This window comes from Eurypyga helias, unplaced genomic scaffold (assembly GCF_000690775.1).
Source record: "Eurypyga helias isolate BGI_N326 unplaced genomic scaffold, ASM69077v1 scaffold29742, whole genome shotgun sequence".
Lineage (NCBI taxonomy): Eukaryota > Metazoa > Chordata > Aves > Eurypygiformes > Eurypygidae > Eurypyga > Eurypyga helias.
In genome coordinates this window covers 1,845-24,512 of record NW_010238640.1, presented here as the reverse complement: position 1 = coordinate 24,512, position 22,668 = coordinate 1,845, and the positions used below count along the sequence as shown (strand labels likewise).

Below are 22,668 nucleotides of genomic sequence, written 5' to 3'. Positions count from 1 at the left end.
ATACCAACCTCTTCCTCATTTTCCTTAGGGCGGGTTTAGAAAGTGATGCCTTTGTTTGTGTGGTCCTGTGCCACAATCCAAAGGAGCAGGATGTTGGCTCTGCCATCTCCCCCAGCCTGAAATACAGTGACAGAAACAGCGGTTGGAAGAATCTCTTATTCAGTGCATTTGGGATGAAAATCACCTGGAAATGGCCATCCCCAGGAATCTGGGGGCAGGGCACAAGCATTTCTCTGGCCACTTTAATGCGCACAGAGCACAACTGAGATTGTCCACACGCACACGTTTTTCAACATGGATATTTACTAACATAAATAAACAGTGTTTTATAACAAAAGGCACAGATTTTCAACTATAAACAATGGAAAAATATTTACAATTTGCACAAACAAAATCAAACAGCAAGTGCACAATTGGTCACTTCAGATCTTCTTCTCTATATTGCGAGATTCACCTCCTTCCAAGCAAGTAATTTAATCAGTTCTGCAATGTCCAAGGGGTTTTTCCCCCCAAAACTGCTACCGATGCCAGACAGGAGTTCATGAGAATGAGTAGTTTAGCAGCACAGGTTTTCAGATGGAGACGGTGTTGCTAACTTCTTCATACTGGATAATAAAGTAAGGGTAGCTCTGATCATCATTAAAAATGACAAAGATCTGGGGCTCAAAGTAGTTGTCCACGCAGGAGTCATAGAGGTCGCTGGTAATGCTGCCGGGGTTCACCGGCGGGGGTCTCCTCATGGTGTGGTTGCCCACCGTGTACCTTCCCGTCAGGACTTTGGCCAGGAACATGTAATGAACTCCCTTGGGTGACCTTTTGGAAAAGTTATGGGAATAGCTCGCCTTTCTGGCAAAGTAACTGCCCTGTCCAAACATGGTGGCGTGCTTCCCGCAGACGCGCGGGTCGAAGTTGTGCTTGCAGATTCCATCCACCACGTCCTGGGAGGTGCCGTGGAACAAATGCCTTTCGTTCATTATCCTGTCGAGCCCAGTCATTTTTTTGGACATATATTCCTTTTTCCTGGAACAGAAAATGGAAAGTGAGGATGAGTATTCGATGCAGAGCTGTGAGGGAAACGCAGTTTTCGCTACAGCTCTTCAAGTGCTGGTATTATCCGCTGGAATATCAGCGCTGCAAGAGTAGGTACGTTTCGCTACGGACAGCAGAGTGGGTCTTTCATGCTTAAATAAAACGTTTGGGTGAATTGAGTACTTTTGAAAGCTCCTGAGCCGATCCTGCTGGAGGCAGAGCTCTCTCACCGGCACAGCAGCAAAGGCTTGAAAAGTGCCTGCTTATGTGGGCCTGTATTTCACCTTGGATGCAGGAGGAAATCCCCCCCTGGAGTGAAAAGAAGGGCTGTGCAAAGATTAAATCCCACTGCGGCTTCAGAAGAGGCCGCAGAGGGGAATTTCTGAGAGACAGGGCGGGTGGAAGTGCTGCAGACCAGCATGTACCCTGGAAGAAAGTCAGCCTCTGCTCAGCCAGCCCGCCACGGAATCACCGTGCGCTGGGGAACCGAGGCGCTAGCAGCTGCCTTCAGCGTGGAGGTTCTCTCATGGAAACAATTCCTCCCAGTTCAGCCTGGAAGTGAACTGAAGGATTTTGCAGCTAGATATCCTAGATTTAATTTGATGTTTCTGTGAAGAGATGCTTCACAGACATTATCAGTAGATAATTAAACCCCTTGCACACAAAATTTCAGGGTCAGATGCTTTCCAGAGGAAGTTGTTCAACTGAAGACACTCCTTTTCTTCAGAAAATCTGGAGTTTATGCATTCCACTCAGTGATCAATGTGTATTCTGCAGACCAAATTACCTATTTTAAAGTATTTTTCCACTACTGTAGAAGAACGGTATTTGCATTATCTTACCTTTTATACTTTTCCCAAAGAAATTGATTCTGCACTCTCAGAATCTTCAAAATTTTGTATTTGGTCTCTGGCACAGTCTTGTGAAACAGGTTATAAATGGTCCGGTAGCTTTTATCTTCCTTCAGAACAGGCACTTGGATGAAGTCCTGAGATGGATCCATACTAATCCAGGTTTCGGGATAGAAGTTTGGAGAGGTAAGAGCAGCGGGAGACAAGACATGCGAGGGAGCTGGTTCAGCTGAGGGAGAGGGGGCTGGAGAACTGCCACCCAAGGTCCTATGGGGAAAGGAGGAACAGGTTGAGCTTTACCAGTCATGGGGAGAAGAGCTTCTCATCACCTTTATTTCATCACCAACGCGATGGCAGCAATCGCTGCTCTCCAGTTCTGTAACCATTTACCCATCCGGAGTGCCTGTTTGAGACAAACGTGCAGCTACTTCTGCTACTTCCGTAACTCCTCCGGCCATCCAAACAACACAGCCTTGACATTCGGGGATGCTGTTCCACATAGGGAAACCTTACCGCTCGGCAGCAACCCAAAGCCTGCTGTGGTCGTTATTTGCGCTGTGGGGAGGGGTTATAAACGACGGGCGGGCAGAACGCTACTAAATACACCTATTCTGTGTGTTAGCCATGAGCTATTCGTGGTTTTAACGCCCAGGATAAGAAAAGGCAAATAACGTGGCAACATTTGAGCTGATTTCCATGGGATACAAGGAGTAAAAACATACACCTGCACAGTGTGAACAAGGAATAACCCCAGCGAGTAACCTTTTCTAGGCAAAACCGGCAGCGATGTCAGCGCATCGCGTAGAAAAGGAGATGCTGTTTTCAGTACCGTGCCCAGGAAGGCTCTCCCATTTTCATTTGCACAGGCCAGATGTCGATTTGCATTTGCAGTTGCTTATTTTCATGGGACAGACCAGCCCCTCCTCTTGGGAACGCTGCCAGGCAAGGAGTGGGGAAGGGGTGAAGGCGGAGAGCTGCCGCCTGGAAGGGCTGTGGCAGGAAAAGCAGCACGGATGCCCGAGAAGACCAGACACCAGTAAAATCCAGGGAAGGACACCCACTGTGGCGTGGCCAGGCTCTGTTCTCAATCAATGCCTGCACCTCGGCTGAAATCCTTCACGCTCCTGAAGCTGCTGAATGCAGATAAAGGCGTTTGTGGCTTACGTTCACCTGATTACAATCTGAATGAGCAAGCCTTACTCAGTGAGTAACGCTTACTTACTGCAGCTCTCCCTCTTCAGTGAGTGTGAACACTCTGAATGTGTGCAGCCTGCCGGTCCGGGCTCTGGTTTTCACACTCAGCAGCAGCTCTCCAGCTCCTGTGTGCTGGCGAGGTTCCCTTTCAGCCGGCAGAATATACGGAGCCTCCCCGAGATTTCACCAGAGGAATATCTGACCGAAGTATTTTTATGGGAAAAGCTGCTGCTGACTCCAGGACTGACCAGCCAAGGGGTGAGGGGCACTCGGAAGGGGCAGCTTTTGGTAGGAAAGACCGTGAAGGCAGAGATACCCACCGCTTGGCTGGGAAGACCCAAGGTGAATCCTGTATCCAAACCCCATGGACGACCTTAAATTAAACTTCATTACATTAAAGTTTAATGAAAATTAAAGTTAATGAAGTTTCTCAGGTCACTCGTGCTCTGGTAACACATCCCTGCCAAAGGGTAAGGAGAAAACCTGTTCTGACTCGGAGGGAACGGGGAAAGTGAATCCTTTGTGTGTTTGGCTTGGGCGAGCGGAGGTTTGACGACAGCCAGGGCCACATCCTGCCTCCCTGGACACACGCCATCCACGCAGACAGGAGCGACAGGCAAACCCGATTCCTACCTTGCCTTTGTAAAAAGAAAGTGTGTGTGTGGGTGGTGGTGGGAAAAAAATCTATTTTTAAATGGATCTATTTGATTTGGACCAGAGAGACAGCAAACTCTAACAGCACTCATGCCTTTCAGAGCAGACACTCCTTACGTTAAAGTGTGCACGTGGCTTTCACCCGCTGCTGAGAGGAAGAGACCTCCCTTGGTTTGCCAGGACTTGGCTCAACCCTAAAGTCTTCTCACTGTTTATGGTTTAGCAGAAACCCAGAGGATGGATTTTTCAAAGAACGAGTATTAAAACAGCAGCCTGCGATATCACAGTGTGCATTTCACTTCGTTTCCCCCCGCCAAAGTCAGTGGGTAAAAAACTGACTGCAGAACTCATTCCCGGCACCTGGGCTGGAGGAGCAAGCACAGATGAACAGGCCATGGATTAATGAGTGAGGCACAAACACAGTAAAGACGCTGCACTCCTGGGGTGCGTTTTGTTCTTTCTTCTGAGCAGCGTAAATCCGGGGTGAGGATCTACTACACAGGGGAAACGCAATGTTTGTCGGGCACCATCACCCACTTCCTACAGCTTCTATCCGAGAACCCGTTCCCAGCTTTGGAAGAGATGTAAGCAGGTGGGAGGGGAGGGCAATAACAACCCTCAGGTAGCATTATGGGATAAGTGAAGGCAAATACTGACTTCTCAAGCACAGTTCCCATAAATATTTAAAAGTCTTTTGTTCCTTGCTAAGAATTGGTAGATTTTTAAGAAAGCATTCTGAGGTCTTTTCTAAAGAAAAGAATAATGAGGTTTGCTGCAGCACAGTGGAAATTTCAGAGCTTACTTCACAGATTTGGTAGCTGGCATGAATAGTTATCAAGCCCTCATGAGTCTGCAACACTCAAAGGTCCTCTAAAATGAGTGGGAATTGCATAATTTTAGCATTTTATGGATTTACACTGTAATGAAATAGTCACTGGTAGCAAAACATCAGGAGAAAACCTGAAATCCTTATTTTTCATGAACTGCTATCACCAGAAAGCCCATGCTTGGTCTTTTTACCTGCCTCCTCCCAGTATCTCTGTCCTAATTTTGGGTTTCCTTCCTGTAAAACCGTATCAAAAACCGTTTCTACACCCGTGCGCTTTGAGGCTCTGACCAAATTCGCGTTCACCTCGCAATTAGACGCGGTAACGACTCTGCGAGCTAACGAGCATTCTAGCCCTTCTGAAGCGCCTTTGATGGGCCCAGCACGCCAAGCTGCCAGTCAGCCTAATGACTCCCACCCTTTCGCTAACAGGACAATTATGTTCCTAACTACCGAACTCCGACAATCCTGTTCCCAGCTGTGCTGCTGAGATCACAAAAATGGCATTTTTATGAGCCGCAATCAAAAATTACTACAACGCAACCCTTTCCTCACGCTGCCTTTGACGGGCGAGCGCATTCGTCCCTGGTCGAGATGACAATAAAAACCAAGCCATGCCTTAATCCTGTCTGAAAATCGTGAGATCTTGTTGAATGCTCCTTTTTAGGGGACCTAGAGCTGACAGCCTGGCAGCCGCCACAGCCGGCGGGAGGCTGAAAGCTGGACAGTGCTTCCGCAAACTCCAAGTACCTCTGTGCTGCTGACGTTCCGAGATCCTCAAGGCACCTTATAACCCTGACAATATGGAGCCCAGCGGTAAGGAGCGCCTCGGATAATATTTATCTGGAAAAGTGGCCAGACTTTTCATCATTGCTTCTGATTTTCCTACCCAGTGATGCCTCTTTCTTTGCCACATCCTAAGGAAAGCAGTTCTCACGGACAGACCACCATGGAGGACAAAGGCCAAGTCTCCATTTTCTGGGGTACGTACTGTAAAAAGGGCATCAGCACAACGCAGGAGCGAAGAAGGGGTCTCCTCTTGATTTCTCTTCTGAAGCAGGCATTTTGCTGGAATCCATCTTTGATGTTTAAGATGTACTGATTATGCCAGGTAACAAAGCGAACCTCCTTCAGACCCCGGCAGCTGGCTTCTTCTATCAGTCTCACAACAGGCTGTTCCAAGAACGTGAAGAAAACAAAAGCACACGCATGATAAATTACATGTTCAAAAATCAGTATTTTTACCAGAGACCTCAAAGAACCCCTCTCTCTCCTCTTTCCCCTGTTCAGAGGCACAAGTACATTCAGACCACTGAAAAATTACCTGTGGGTAAGATCTGCCAGCCAGGCAGTTTCACAACTTTCCTACCTAATTGGTGCTGTCATACTCACACAATCCCAGAGTGGTTTGGGTTGGGAGGGGCCTTAAACCCTGCCCAGTCCCATGGGCAGGGACACCTTCCACCAGCCCAGGTTGCTCCAAGCCTCATCCAGCCTGGCCTTGGACACTCCCAGGGCTGGGGCATCCACAGCTGCTCTGGGCAGGTTTTATTCAAATATTATGTGCAGCTCTGGCCAGCCGAAGATGCGTTCTTAACCACCGCCCGTGTTGAAACTTTACTTGAATAAGCGAAGAGAATTATTCCAGTTTTGGTTTGGTTTTGTCTACAACTATACTGTTTGTCCGCGGATGTGATTTCTCTGTCCATAATTGGGGTTAAAGAGTTGAAGGGGCCTATTTAAAACCTGACATGGAAAACTCTGGCTGTTAAAGACCAAAGGGCAACGGTGACACTGGAAGGAGCGTGCATAAACCAGCGGTGAATAGATTTAAACCAGACATTTAAGGAAAAGGATTCTGGAAAGTGTGAAATACCTCAGAGTACTCTCTCCAGCCAAAGTGGTCCCTGCAGAAGTACTTCCAGACTGTGTAGTAGTTGGAGCTGGAGCTGGGGCAGGAAGGTGTGGACAGCCGTCGCATTTGGTCAAACTCCACAGTTTCATATAGTTTCATAATATTCAAATCCACCCAAAACTCATGTCCTCTGGAAAGAACAAGAAAGACAAAGAATTCTCACCTTTTGTAATCCATTACAAAGGTCATTTAGAGACAATAAACCGGTCAGAACTGGAGTTGGTGTAGTCATCTTCAGAGATACCCTCGGTCTGGCTGTGCTCAAGTCACACAACACCGTCAACATCAGCTGGTGTGGGCACAACACCGAGACAAGTGCATCAAGGAGGCCAAGGAGCTGCGAGGGCAAAGTCACTCCTCAAAAATCCCTGGGGACAAGGGTGGAAAAAGCACGCACGGGCAGACAAAACCCCATCCCCAGCAGCGTTCCTTGTCCATTCAGCACACACCCGGTACCAAAGTCTGTGTGGTTTTGAGCACGCTCAGTCAACACGACACACAACCACACGCGACGAAGCGGCCACATCCCATTCACAAGGTTGTTCTCGTGAAAGTTTGTGCTTTAGGGAAGAAAGGAACACGTAAATGGCTCCAGACGAGGAGCATCTGCTGCCAAGCACTGGAGAGTTCGAGTACCTTTCAGCACATGCAGCAGAAGAGAACGAGCAGAATATGAAAAGGAAACATGAGTTCATGATTTTGGAGCCTACATTAAGGAATACTGCGTTTTTTCGAGTAGCTACATCGCTGCTCCAGAAATCAAGGCTAATATGCAACTTCACGTAATGTGATGGGCGCTGTCAAAAGGAGCAAACGACAAGGGGGCTACGGACTAAGAACCGGAGTGTGGGTTTTATTTGCAGGAGAAAATACAAGAGCTTCTCCCCTGTGCTTTACAAAGTCCCGTTTGACAGTGCTGGCAACGCCTCAGCCAAGAGTTTCTAACGCTCTTTCCATAGTCAGTGTTGAGAGAGGGACGTCAAATTAATGGAATTGCTGCAGTAAAGCCTGGAGCTGTAAAGCTCTCCTGGTCATTAGAGGGTTAATTAGAATCATAGAATCACAGAATGGTTTGGGTTGGAAGGGACCTTAAAGCCCACCCAGCCCCACCCCCTGCCATGGGCAGGGACACCTTCCACCAGCCCAGGTTGCTCCACATCCAGCCTAGCCCAGGTTGCTCCAAGCCTCATCCAGCCTGCCCTTGGACACTCCCAGGGATGGGGCATCCACAGCTTCTCTGGGCAACCTGTCCCAATGCTCCCCACCCTCTGCGGGAAGAATTCCTTCCTGACATCCCATCCCAATCTCCCTCTTTCAGTTGAAACCCATTACTCCTTGTCCTGTTACTCCCTGCCGTTGGGAAAAGCCCCCCCCAGCTTTCTTGTACCTCCCATGCACTGGAAGGGGCTCTGAGGTCTCCCCGGAGCTTCCCTTCTCCAGGCTGAACCCCCCAACTCTCCCAGCCTGTCCCCATGGCAGAGGGGCTCCAGCCCTCGGAGCATCTCCATGGCCTCCTCTGGACTCACTCCAACAGCTCTATATCCTTAGCGACCAAGAATTTAAGAAATTCATAGCAATGGAAAGAAATGACAGTAATATTCACTCCCTACAAAAAACTAACCTTTTCAGAACTCAGATTAACATATTTCCAAAATAATGCTGTTTACATAATTAGTCTTCTACTCTTGTACAAGTTGTCAGCTTATTGCTATTCATTAACAGTTACTAATCTCTGCAGCTTTTGCGACTGTACAGAATATTTGCTTTGAATTCTAAACATAAATCAAGCTGATACTCAAAGTGTACAGCTTATTTTAAAACCTTGGCACATTAATTCCACAGACATCAAAGCACCGTGTATGATTTTTGCCACATCAAGTGACAGCTATTCTCAATATGGTTTTATGAATACAGATTTGCCTGGGAACGGCTGCAATTTTCCTTGCTCTCCCACACTCCCACCGGTCCAGTTGCTAAGAGTTTTATTATGCTGCTTTCACGAAAATCTACTGAAGAGTTCCCACTTTAAACACCGACGATCCGCAGGAACGCTCCTTCATTTCTCCACAGGAGGTAGAGGTGCGTGGCTGTTCCTGGCGTTCAGCATCATCAAGTAACGGCATTTGGGTCTGTGAAGTGCTGAGCACAGTTTGAAGCATTAAGGGCTCTCCTGACACAGAAGGACGGGGTGTCTGTTCCTACGGGCTCGCAATCAGGGGAGCTGACCCACTGCTGTTGGGGTAATTTTAGATTGCTCTTTGTTTCCAGCAAGCTTTCGTCCAGGCTTAGAGAATAGGCTCAAAAGTCAAATCAAATGTCTTAAAAGTACAACTCCGCGAGCTCCTTTTTGAATCCTTTGGACACCAAAATGCTTCAAAATCCCAGCACCCCAAGCACAGGGGTTTAATCTGACCCATTTCAGGGACAATTCACCCCGAGGGCGGCTGTCCCTTCCAAAGCAGAACTTCCTACCTAAAGGGAACATGGTGCCAGTTCCCTACCCGTGGTTCTCTCAAATCCATCACAGAACTGCCCTAACGAAGAGGTAGATTTTGTCAAGACGACACTTTATCACACGGGACCCACAGAAGGTTTACCAGCGTGTTCCCGACTCGCGCTGACGCCATAGAGAACCATCGCGGTTAGTGCAGGAGGCAGCCCGCTGCCCTGCGTAGGAGGTGCACTCACATAACCCGTCCTCCCCTCCGCGTCCCACCGCGAGGAGTCCGACACGCTAATTAACGCCGACGTTCCGCAGCTGCAGTGGCTGTGCCCGGCACCCACGCGCCTCAAACCCCACAGGTAACAGCAGCACGACAGGACAAACGTCGGGGACAACGAGACAGATCTAGTCAGAAGGAAAAGCAGCACCAGGCAAAACAGACGGCCAACGGGAGGGATAGTCAAGGTAGGGCTTGACACACCCGTGCCGGAGGGCACCGACCGGTTAGGGATCAGCCCCCCTTCCTGGCGTGTTGTTCCATAACAACTCTGCTTGATTTGGAAACAACGCGTGAAATCATGAGGAAATCACCTCTCGGGAATACCAAGCTCTGTTATGATTTACAGCTTTTGCAGGCAGCACCGTAAGCACAATTTTTTGGAGTGAATTTCTTCCTGGCTAGATTTTTAATGCTGCTTTAGGGACATTTCCTTTTTCTTACCCAAACGTGGCCTTACACTTTGGTGCCTAACAAAGCTGTCATTTTGGAGACAGACCCGTGCAGCGACTGAGGTTGTTTATATTATCCCTTCAGAGGGAGGAGTTGGACTCGCTGGTTGGGGGTCATGTTGCACCTCCAAACCCAAGTCCCGAACGAAGACCCCCGATCCTGCGCTGCATGTCGTGTGACGCAAACCCCCCAAAAGCTGTTTCTCAATACAAACCCTCACCATCAGAGCATTCCTTCTCACTTCCATCTCCTCCCAAGCCAAATACCGTAACACCGCTTAACTACTGTGACACGGTTCTCCCCGCTCCCAAGACCTGAGACCGTCAAGAAAGCGCCAAGACATGAAAAACTTTTCTTTATGAGCAAACTGTTTGATGTGAAGGGCCATAAACCCCGGAGGATTATTGAATTGTATCGTAGCTTTGTACCTTGCGTGCGTTATAGTGAAAAGTGACAACGAAAGAACGTTTGTGGTTCTCTGCTGATGCAACGCCGAGTACAGAGCCTGAAAATCAAGATACACTGTGAGGATTACCTTTTCTCCTTTGGAAATAACCACATACTGGTTAATATCCTAAAAAGTTAAAGGTCTGCAGGATTTTGAAGAGTGGAAAACAAATTCCACAGGCACTTGAAACACAGCTGGCTGCCGATACGTGACTTGGGTATTTCTAACGTGGGCTGAACTGCTCAGACACAGTCTCCAAGCTCTGTAGCAAAGGAGGAGAATCAAAGCAATGCAGGGGGGAGCCTGGGGAAGGAAAAACATTTTTCGAGATGAACGCAGCAGGAGACTGCTTTTCCTCACGCTGGTAGTGCAGAGCCAGCAGATCTTAGGGATGAACTCCTAAAGCTCCAGGTTGACAGCGCATAATATGCAAAAAAGGGTATTTGCGTGCACACATGTTCCAACTGCAAAATGGGTGGAAGCCACAGGGTTTCACAGAATCACAGGGTGGTTTGGGCTAGAAGGGCCCTTAAAGCCCCCCAGTCCCACCCCCTGGTATGGGCGTGGACACCTTCCACCAGCCCAGGTTGCTCCAAGCCTCATCCAGCCTGGCCTTGGGCACTCCCAGGGATGGGGCATCCACAGCTTCTCTGGGCAACCTGTCCCAGTGCCTCCCCACCCTCTGCGGGAAGAACCTTTCTCTGATATCTAATCTAAACCTCCCTGGCCTTCGTCTCATAGTGCTATCAACAACGTGAAAACTTCACACGCCATTCCAGTAAAACAAGCACGGGTAAGTTTTTCCTACAGCAAACAAAATCTGCGCTCAGCTACCCGCACATTGGCGTCTCTCAGAAGACTGTTTACGACATGCAAGGCTGGCGGCGTGCAGTGAAAACAGCTTCTCTGGAAGCCAAACGTTTTCCTGCAAAACCTGTATAAAACACGCCAAATTATTTCTCGGTGCTGAAAAACGTAATGGTTGTCTGCTGTTCGGAATTTTTTACAATTCTGCAGCTGTTTCTGCCTCTTCTTCACCAGATTCCCCTCCCTCATCAGCAAACCCAGGAGAACGGGATGGTCATCGCTCACCGACTGATGCCGACGACGCACTGTAACAAGCTTCAAGCACTGAAACGGCCGGTCCCCTCCCCTTCCAACGCTCTTCTTGGAAGAGCGATATACCACACGACACATCAAGTGTTCTTGTTTTCCCCCAGCCGCTGGGTCTGTAAAGGTCACGGTGTCTTTGAGCGACCCACCTCTCGGTGCATGCCCGAGGCCCGGAGAGCAGAGCAGAGGAGCCCTTGCTACCTGGGTTTAGCTCACGTTTCTCTCAGAACCCAAATAATGATTTCTTGGAGAAAATATGTGGTCGAGGTATCTCTTGGCATGGCATCCCTCTATCCAGTTCCCTTAGCTGCGAAAGGTTCTGCAGTGTCAGGATGTAACACAGCAGAATTTTCCCCAAATCCAAACTTCTGTTGAATTAAGGATGCTTAAAAAATGATATTTTTATTTTTCAAGTTGGTCAAGTGTTTAGAATGCTACTTCCCATTAATTTTAATGGAAAAGTAAGTGACCAAAACATAGAAACACCCCAAAACCTACACACATTTTTTTCTTTTTACCCTGGATACTTTAAATCAAACTCCATGCAAGTTTTCTACCTAACAGTAAATTATTTGGAACAACGCTGCATTACTGCATACAGCTGAAAGCTTTAGATGAACGCATTTGTTTGAATGACTGCATCTGAAAAACACAGTGTGCCCAAAAGCCTACCTGGTTGTTTTTTTCCCTAATTATAACACTGGGAATAAGGAAGGATAAAACCTCACATCACAAAAAACCCTTGAGTCACATAAAATATATATTACTCCAGTGCTCATTTACATCCTTTAATACACCCAGTGTATTTCTCTATTCAGAAGTATTAACTTTTTCAAATTACAACCTTTACTGGCTTTTAAGCTCTGAAATCCTAAAATGTATTTAGAAAAGTTGCTCACTAATAGCTCTTCAGGTAAAGCACTTCCTCTGCACATTAAAAAGCCCACTGCCGCTTACACAATGCAAAGCCATGAAAACAAAATGAGTTGTGATTACAGCCCGCTTCGGCTTTAAGGCACCAGCGATGAAAGCAAATGCGAGAACTGTACTTCTCACCCGCCCGAGGCCTGAATACAGGCAAAAGCCCCAGATTTAGGGTTCAAGAGCAGTAAGAATACGAGATGCGCCAGGTTACGTCTGGTATGTTCTTCAGCATAACATCACTTAATCTGCTGTAGGCGCCAGGTTACGTCTGGTATGTTCTTTCACATCACTTAATCTGCTGTAGAGCATAATGACTGCCTACTCCTGAGGTGTACACCATCTAAAGGGCATCCTCCGTGATGCATGGATTATGGCTAACATACAGACTGGGAGAGGGGAAAACCAACAACAAGCCAGAAGGGCACACGTCGCCTTGTTTTATGCCCGGAAGGGAGCACGGGAGAACACGTAACACATCCCGGACACGTGACGGCACTGCTCCCTGCACCTCCGGGAGATGCTCACAGAGAGTGATGAAACACTTGGGCATGGCGACGATGACGGAGGCAGAACAAAAACACCCAAACCCGGCAATTAAAATCCTTTCTTGTGCGCAGGGCGAAACAGAACCCATCCCAACACTGCTCCTGCACCGGCTCCCAGAGGTGACGGGGTGCGCTCGGCCAGTCTGTGTCAAGGGAAGGGAGAGTTTTGCAGCTAACGTGACCAAAAAAGAATCATCTCGCGTTGTTACACGTGGACTCTGAAGTCCGTAGCTGGAAACATTGCTCTGGAGAAGAGCAGGAAGGAAACGATGAAGGCTACAGTTTGTCAGGCGTTTGGGAAAGCAGGAAATGTATTCAAATACCTTGGTGGGGCAAAGCGCTACTCCCACTGCTGCTTTGCATCATGCGGCAGGAACGGGCTTCAGTACGGCTTGAAACCAGAAACAAAACCAACACTGTCGGTGGCGTCTTCTACAGAAAAATGCATGAAACATCTCTGCAAACACCACAAAACGTTGCCTCATCTTGCTTCTGAGGCAGAAAATCACTATCCCCATTTTTTTCCCAGGAAAGAGAGACAACCAGCCCCTCAGAAGTCCCACAGAGAATCTGCGAGAGGTGGGAGCAGAGACTTCTTAAGAACTTCTCTTCACCCACTAACCAAATAAAGGTCTCTGTTTATAAAAGAAAGCAGTTCAGGGGAATTACTTGCATGGAAAGCAGCAGCGTATTGAGCTGGCTTAAGAACACAGAGCGCAGCCCCAAATTTGGTGGTGTTTGAGAGCTCCCAGTAGCAGAACCGGGTTCCTCGAGGAAGTCACCCCTCCTCTGTACCCCCTCTGTGAGAAAGAGCACAAAAACACAGTCTTCGGGAGGCTGAACTGAGTAGGTCCCTCGACTAGAGCAAGTTCCGACTGTCGGTTTTTCAGACGAACGCAGCCTGCTAACAGAAGGGTATTTTGGGCTCACCCTTGCCTCCTTCTGAAGAACCTGAGTGTAACGTGTGAATCATCTGTGCTCTTTCCATTCAGTCAGACAGATGTTCTCTAGATGTTATGTACAAATAGATGACTAGGAGAAACAGTTTTTTGTAAGCGCTATGAAAAGGCATGTGGTTTCGAACTCTCCTCCGAAGTTCAGTTACATGTCATGAGTCTTACCGCAAAGAGGGTTCAGAATGAAAAGAAACCCAGCCATCAGCAAAGCTGCGTGCAGGAAATGAAACTCGGTTCCCATCAGAACAGCTGTGATACACAGCAAGACTGAGAGTTAAACACCACTTAGATGATGAAACTGTTGATTTTCTCTCTATGACTAAACCAGTTCCTCTCTGCAAGAGCAACAACCTGAAAGCCACTCAGGGGAACAAACGAGCTCAAAAGAGGCAAACAGGTATGAAAACCTTCGGTATTTAAGGTTGAAAGATGAGTCAAATCCAACTCGGCTGCCGCAGGAGATAAAAGTCAGGTATTTACACTTTCTGGTGACCCAAATCGGCAATATTTCACCTTATCTGTAGCAGTTGGTCAAAGTTGCAGGCTGTAGTCCAGCTTTGGGTGGGGGACCAAGTGTTTACACTCCACTGTATGAAACTGGACTTCACTTAAAGTATATCCTCCTCACAAGATCTTTCTTTGTGAGCAAAGGTACTGAAACAGGAACAGCGGATCTTAGACAAGAGCAGCCCAAATTTGCTGCCATCAAAACCAGCACCCATTCCACAGGAAGCAGCAGCAGGGGCCAGGGTAACGCTCATGAAGGGACATTCATCCAACAGCTCCTCACAACGTGGCAATAAGAACACCGCCAAATCCAAGTTATTGCTACAGGGAGTGTGAAACGAAAACAGGAACCGGCCCTCGCCCAAGCAGTGCTTTGCATCAGGGCTCGAACAACAACAAGCTGGCAAACGTGATCCCACAGTCTTGATCTTACCGGCATCGCATCATCCTTAACTGAAGAGGGGGGCAGCAGGTGATGGGGCAGGAAATTCATTTCATGCTTTGCTTAATTTGTTCCCTCGTCATGTCACGCTGCTTCTCTCTGCTGCGGCTGCGAGCCAGGCAGGAGGTGTACAGCGGGAAAGGTGCTGCAGGAAGATTCACCTCTGCGCTGAAAAGGCTCCATCATCAGAGGGGAAAAAATAATCTACCAACGTAGCGGTAGCTTTACTGATAAAATGATCTACCGAGCGCTCTCGCAGACAGCGATACCATCTCTGGATCAGGAAGTCATTGAGGCATGACTGCTTGAAGATAAGAGCCTGTACTGAGAAGTGTGTTTGTTCTGTTCTGCTCTTCCCGAGAAACCCACTGCTGACCACTCGTGAGCATGAGGTGCTGGGTTAAAGCGGTCCTTCGGCGTGAAGTACTTCAAAGTCTAGATACCCATAGTAACGAGGATGTCAAACACGTTCAGACCTTCCAAGGAGCACTGCACGTACCATATTTCAGAATTCAAGTTACATCTTCTATTTGCAGTAGAGGATAAACACAGATGCCCTTTGGGGGTAGGCTGCTGGTTTCAAAGGTCTCCTACCCGTGCTGCAGGAGGAGATGTTTTGCAGAGAGTTTTGTTTGTTAGGGTTAGTTTTTCTGCCGGTAGATGCTGTAGAGACACCACCCGCACAGCTCGGAGACGCCACTGAGCTGGGAGAGGAAGGGGTTTTACAATCACGAGAGGCACTCGCTTCCACAAGGCTGCAATGTGAACACCTTCGAAAACACGTGGAGGCCCGTTTTCAAAGCCCCATTTTTTAATTCTGCACAGGCAGTCGTGCTCCTTTGTTTTGGAACTCCATCCAATCTTAGGATTTAAAATATTTTAATTCTGCACAGGCAGTCGTGCAGAATTGGAACTCTGCAGAATTGGAAGTCGTGCAGAATTGGAACTCCAAAACTCGTGTTTTGGAACTCCATCCAATCTCAGGATTTAAAATGCCTCTAAGACTAGTGATAAACAATGAAACTCCACCCATTCCAGAGAATCACAGGATGGTTTGGTTTGAAGGGACCTTAAAGCCCCCCCAGCCCCACCCCCTGCCATGGGCAGGGACACCTTCCACCAGACCAGGTTGCTCCCAGCCTCATCAGTGCTCCACACAGGATGGTCATGTACAAGTCAAACACCCACTAGTGACAACTAATTCCGGACGTTTCAGTGTCCCAGTGCTCCATGTCACACCCTCCACATGCAGCTCCCCCAAAAAACTGACTCCTTTATCCATTTGCCTGCAAGCAGCAAATTTTGCTATTATTACTCAGCTCACATCCCTACTGATTTCAACAAATACGTGCACCAACTAGGAAGGAACTCCCTGATCATGGCTCTTGCTAAGCAAGTAACGGTAACAGACTCTTTCTGTTCCTCATCCTTACCGAGCGGGGCAACGCTGCCCTGCTCTGTGTGATGGATTACCTGAGACCAAGTCTCCTGAGCAACCTGTGTCCCCAGTTACAACTCTTTCTTTCCAAAAGGCCTGCTTTATTACCGTAAGCACACAGGGAACAGACTGACCTCGACCCGACACCAGGTGACAGCTGTTTCCAAAACTGTAATCTGTTTATTGACGTGAAACCGAGCGGGGCAACGCTGCCCTGCTCTGTGTGATGGATTACCTGAGACCAAGTCTCCTGAGCAACCTGTGTCCCCAGTTACAACTCTTTCTTTCCAAAAGGCCTGCTTTATTACCGTAAGCACACAGGGAACAGACTGACCTCGACCCGACACCAGGTGACAGCTGTTTCCAAAACTGTAATCTGTTTATTGACGTGAAAAAAGGGATTCGGATTCCTAGGGCAACTCAACACAACACCTCGAACCTCCCTGGCTCTGTACAGCTAGAAGCCAATTAGTTTTATTTCATATGTAAATGATAGGGCAAAGTGGAGCAAACAGGAATTCGCTGAAGTGTGCTCTCATAAAGCACAAGGCAAACACTTCTAAAATCACTTCACATGCTTTTTATTTAGAGTCTGTCTTGCATTCCTTCTCGCAAGGAATTAAAAGAAGCTCAAAACCGTTCGGCTGAGCATGTTCAAGAAACACCACACACACAGTCGCCAGGCACAGGGAATTTCAGCTGGTTTCTCATCTCCGGAGTTGTCAGCAACACGAGTTCTCTCATACACCGCGGCAGCTCTGCAGATCGGAAAGGTAACTTCCAAAATTTGACTATTCCATCAGCCAGAGGATGTGCAGAAGGCTGTGAAGGGCTGAAATGCTTCCACTGTGCTCTGTATGATTTTAAAAATCATAGAAGCATATTCTAACAGCATCAAGTTATCCCATGAACACAAGAATGGAGGAAAAGCAGTTGCCTTTAGAGTTCATAGAATCATAGAATGGTTTGGGTTGGAAGGGACCTTAAAGATCATCTAGTTCCAACCCCACTGCCACGGGCAGGGACACCTTCCACCAGCCCAGGTTGCTCCAAGCCTCATCCAGCCTGGCCTTGGCCACTTCCAGGGATGGGGCATCCACAGCTTCTCTGGGCAACCTGTCCCAGTGCTCCCCCCCTCTCCAGGAAGAACTTCTTCCTGATACTTAATCTAACCCTCCCCACTTTCAGTTTAAACCCGTTACCCCTTGTCCTGTCACTATAGGCCCTAAACTCTTAATTTTGTCTTCACCTTTCCTTCCCAGGTGTCTCCACACACCCATCGAGAACCCCGTTGGCAACACACAGCATGGCCTCTGACCATCCAAGAGCTCTCGGCAGAGTACGTACCACTGGAGGTGCACCTGCTCTTCCCTGACACGAATCCTGGCCTCCCTCTTCTAGCTAGGAGGAGCCATTTCGTAAAACGTACAGAAAAGACAGAAGAAAGTCAAAAACACTATGAGAAGGTGTTTCACGGGAGCTGGGATACGCCGGGGCCCATGCAGTCGAACAGACGCTGCAGTTCCCATGGCGCACACTGCCAAGAGAAGGGGTGGAATTTTCAGCCAAAGCAGGCTGTACGGCTGGGTCGGACGCTGTGGCGTTGTTCTACATCCTCCTGTAGTCTGTAATGATACTGCTTGTTTTGAAAAGCACCAAATGCACGAGCGGTCAGGTGTGTGCGCGGGGAAAACCTCCCCGAGGTCTGCAGCCAAGTCTTTCCCTTTGCTAAAGTGCATCTTGACGCTATCCTGCTCGGGCACTCCCGTGCTGGAAAGCAGTCCTTGGCACTGTTCTCTCCAGTACTTCGCTGCAAGCTGCAACTTCTCCAGGGCCTCTCTCCTCACACCTATGAAGAAGACCGAATGCTTCGAAGTATTTTAACCTCCTTAAGTTCCTATTCCCCCATTTGTTTGGAGAGCTTGGTATTTGGCTCTAAATACTTGACAGACTTGAGAAAGCAGAAAAATATGACCGATTTATGATGAAGTTTTATATTCAGCTTGAAGCCAAAGTGCAGTGAGTACCTGAGGCAGCTGTTACAGAGAGGCAGCTAAACAAGGTTTACCACTTCTCCTGCTTTAAGATCATGCTCCCTGAGGTGAAAGGCAACAACTGAACACGTATTTTGCATTACATAACATTGAGATGAAGGAAAATTTAGATAAATAGCTACTTGAAGACCATCATATTTGAATCGAGAGCTTATTCTCTAATTGAGCCAACAGCCCAACTCCTTCTTGAACAGCCCAACTTTCTCGGAGCAGCACACAACGGCAATACTGCGCACGCAGGCTGTCACGATTACTTAGTACAGCACATAAGCTGTGTTTGAAACAAAGGAGAATAAACAGCTACCACCCACTGGTTGTCAGGCTGGCTTCTGCAGGGCCTTTCTTGGACATGCAAACTGCTGAGCAGACAGTTCCTTGTTGTATGCAATCTGTATAGATAGGCCTGTAAAGCTAGTCTGACCACAAGAGATTAATAGCTTTAGCCAAATAATGCGGTAACCATGTGAACGATGAGCTGTTCTAGCATGTTTGTGAGCCTCTCAGCAAGGTTCAACACGCTGCCATCTGCATCTTGTTGCCTGGAGACACAACATCACCCAGGAACAGAAGGGAAGCCAGGTTGCAGTGACCACCAGCGAGCTGCGTGAGGAGTCGCACCGAGTCCTAGCAGTCCACATCTTGAGCAGGTTCTCCTTCAAGATGATGTTGCCAAGAAGAGAGTGGCGACCACACGTAGTAAAACATCTACCCCCTGCTTCAAAACCTAACGCCAAACCAAGTTAGGTCCAGATTTTAGCACGCATCAGAGTCAATGTTTGAAGCTGGAAGCTCTAACATTAGCACAAGTTTCCCTTCTAGGTTCTCGCTGAGAGCGATCCACAGAGAGGGAGCTATTCTAAGGGATGAGATACAGGCAAGCGTTACAGACCTTGCCAACTTGTGAATTTATAACACACCACGGAATGACAAGAGTCAGCCAACCTTGCCTGATTCTGTAGCACCCACTGAAGCAACGATTTGCACAACATCTTTTAAGAGAAGGAAGAAGAGTACAGGCTACAGAACTAGCAGCTCGGAACAGAATTTAGTTAAAAACACTGCTGTTTATAATAATTCTAGTCCCAGTAGACTACTTTCAGCCGAAGGAAACAGTTCAGCAGACACTGGGCAGCCAGTTCAGCTCAATGAGATGAAGTCTAGCTGGTACTCGGAGAGCGGTTTCGCGCCGACTGCGGGAGTGGCAGCGGAGCTCTGCCCCGGCACACCTGGGGTTTCCGAGAGCACGCTGCTCTGACTTCACCGTAACGCAACGTCACCGGCCCGGCAACACACCCGACAAGTTTCTTCCCGACCGGTTCAGACAGACAGAAACTCCGTGTACCAAGAGACCAAAATACCCACCAGACTGGAAACCTGCAAAGTAAGTGTAAAGGCGGCCAGTGCCATTCAGCCAATTTCACAGGCTGGAGATGACTAAGCAGTTAGGAAGCATTGTTTCTTTTCGAATTAATCTTGCTTTTAAAATTAGTCATTCTGAACTCGGCCATTTATAACATGTAGATCGTGTGCCTAGCGCTGGATTCTGTGACACAGGCTTCAAATCCAACACTTTTTACTCATTTGCACAGAGCTCACATTTGAATTGCTTGCATGGGCTTGTCTTGTTTCTACATTTGCTGGTTTGTTGTCAGAAATCATTTAAAATACTTAGAAAACAAGGAAGTTCCACTCTTGTAAAATACAGCAAATTTTATCTGCTATGCAATTCCAAGATTTTTTTTTGCTGTTTTAAACAGACTTAGCTTATTTTCTCAGGACAATTCTATAAAGTATGATTAGTCCTTATCACATGCAGTTCTTATTTCCCACTTCACTTCCATTTTCAGTGTGGGGTATCTATATTCTGGTATTGTCTTCAGTAAAAAGGATAAATCATAGGCCGATGGAGCCTGAGTTTTAGTGCCTACTTACAGCTAACCGGCTGCTGGATTAAAGACTCACATGGACTTGAAGCATTAAATTGGGTCTCTGATGCCTAATGAGAAATCTCAGCATAGCGAATGAAAATTAAACATTAAGGAAGATGGGATATACTTCTTCAGGAAGTGGAAGGAAGAGGCAGAACAAATCCCCAAGGACCCAGATGGCAAAGGCAGTTTGAAGATGTTAGTCCCAACCTGCGGAAGCGTCGCTCCGAAGTGACTAAGACCAGAATGAGCTGGCGCCGGCCTTGCAGATTGCGGCAGGGCAGATAAGAGAGGAGAACTTTGTATTATAGGTTTCCTCCAGGAAAAAGAAACTTAAAAGCAAAGCAGCCTGCACCCTGCGCTCACGCAAACACGGACGATCTAGATCTGGCGAACTTGTGACCATCAGCACTCCCCACTACCATTCCAAACGGATCCTGCGTTTGGAAGAACCTGAAGTGTTGTTGTAGATGTCAGGCTGCAGGATCAAGCATAAACTGGTAACATAACCAGGGAAACTCAAAAGCTGTTTTCTCACTTCAGAAAATGAGTGGATAAACACTATCTACAGAGGAAACAATAACTTCTCATACATGGCTTCACATTTTCAGATGACAACTTCAATAGATGATCTGCATTTCTTAAGGTATTGTTCTGGTTGTTCCTAGTGAATTCGCTGAAACATCACCATCTATGAGCAACTAGATGAAGATTCCAGACAGAGCACCTGTCTGGTTTTAGTTGCTTAGATTATAATTACGAAAACTGTGCCTGGAGCGCATGAAGTCAACCTGGACTCAGAGTGACAGCAACTGCTGTGTCTTTCCTGTTGCAATCGCTTCCAAGGCTCATCCATGCTGCCACGTTCTCCAATACGGAGAAAAGACTGATTAGGAACCTCAAGAACAAGTACAACGTTACACAGCAGTCTGTCAACTCACAATTTCTACAGAACTGCACTTTTCTTATTTCACACACCCCAAGTCCTTCAGCTTCAAAGAAAGCCTTCCAGATGTTAAACCAGTTTCAATGGGCGCCCCAGAGTTTTCTGTTGCGGCCAACCTGTTAGGTATTATTCAGGTAACATCATCACAGGGTTTATCAAACATTCGTGTACAAAACATCAGGAAAAAAGGACGCAGAGTCTGTTACATTTCTGCACCGCTGCTCAGTTAAGCACCCTTGGCTCTGCTAGTAAGGGAGTCAGTTACCTACCGGTATTTCACCTTGATCCTGTCATTGTCGGGATTGCAGTAGAGTCTTTCCAGATGCTCCTGGGAGTCGTTGGTCACGCTCTGCCAGCTCTGGGTTGCTGTCCTTCGCACTTGCCAGTGGTAAGGCAGGACTGTGTGATGTTTGGGACAATCATTGCCATAAACACAAGTGCCCTGGAGAAAATCCACACAGATTTCTATTCCATCTTCCTGATGGGTGTGATATTGCAGCTGGTTCAAAAGCTCAAATACCAGATCGAGAGAAGCTTCTTCACTTTTATCCTGGAATAACCCAGCACTGAATTTATTGCTTGGATTCAAACTGTATTGCATCGGACAGCTATTCTCCTGGAATAAGCCGGACGCATAGCTTTCCAGAATCTTGTCTGGGAACAAAGGACAAGCTGCACCATCCCCAGCAGTTGGGTGCAAAGGATGATCCTGGAATGATTCATTGCTGTTGTCAGCAACAGTTCCAGGAGTGGTTTCTGGTGAGAAGCCTTGCTCTCCTGGCTGGACATCCTGCTCGGGATGCCCAGAAGAAGGACAAGCTACTGGCAACTGACCCTGCACATCTGGAGCTGCGGGCACCAGCACAGTCACGTTACTTTCTGCTCGGGGGCAAGAAGTATGGAGGTCCAGAGTCTTTTTCACAGCAGGTTCACATAAGTCACTATGACTGCCACCTTGGCCTCGGGGCACAAAGACCCTATCCAAGGTCCCAGCTCCCAACAAACTGGTGAAGATGGGCCGCAAAGCCCGGAGAGTTTCCGTGTCCAGCTTCTTCTGCGCTTGGTGCTTCTTCTTGAAGCAAGGCTTCACTGGTGGTATCTTTTCAGACAGTCTTATCTGAGGAGGAAAGTCCTCCGAAGGAGGGCACTTCATTCCTGGGCAGTGAGCCGGCTGCACAACACACGCTGCCTTTGGTTCGGTGTCCATCAGGCACAGACTCTGCTCTCTCCAATCACTTTCAAATGTCCCAGAGCCTCACAAGAATCAATCTAGGGCAGAAAGGAAAACAAGACAGTTAATCTCTCTAATTGCTCATGGTTGACACGAACAAGATCACCCCTGGAGAGGATTTCGAGCCAGCAACGGCAAACTCCTCCCCTCTCTGTGACTGTGGGTAGCCCCTAGGCACGTAAAACATGAAACCAGCTAAACTCAGCCTAATTAATCCCAAACACACACTCATCGTCTTCTCACACATGAAATCTCAGAGACACTCAGGCACGCACACACAGTCCCCAGAGGGAGGGGGGCAGGAAAGGGGGATGGTCTGATGCCTTCCGCCTTGTGATGATGCTTATTATTAAACAGCACTTTAGCTCGTTATATTCTCCAAAAGTGAACACTGCATTGTTTTGTCCCTCCCTCACACACAGACCCGAGAACAGACGCGTTAGCAGACGTACAGCCCTGAACGTTCCCAACACTTTAAACAGTCACGCACCGTT

The 22,668-nt window shown here is 47.8% G+C and overlaps 1 protein-coding gene across 1 annotated transcript; it reads right to left on the bottom strand.

Annotated features, from left to right (window-relative positions):
* Positions 1-286: 286 nt before the first annotated feature.
* Positions 287-22,150, bottom strand: TIPARP (TCDD-inducible poly(ADP-ribose) polymerase). The gene is made up of 5 exons (XM_010147904.1): positions 21,213-22,150; positions 6,431-6,599; positions 5,546-5,727; positions 1,872-2,147; positions 287-1,020 (listed from the first exon to the last, which is right to left on the bottom strand). The coding sequence occupies exons 1-5, from the start codon at positions 22,148-22,150 to the stop codon at positions 573-575; spliced, it is 2,013 nt and encodes a 670-aa protein (XP_010146206.1). The 3' UTR covers positions 287-572.
* Between the last annotated feature and the right edge of the window lie 518 nt (positions 22,151-22,668).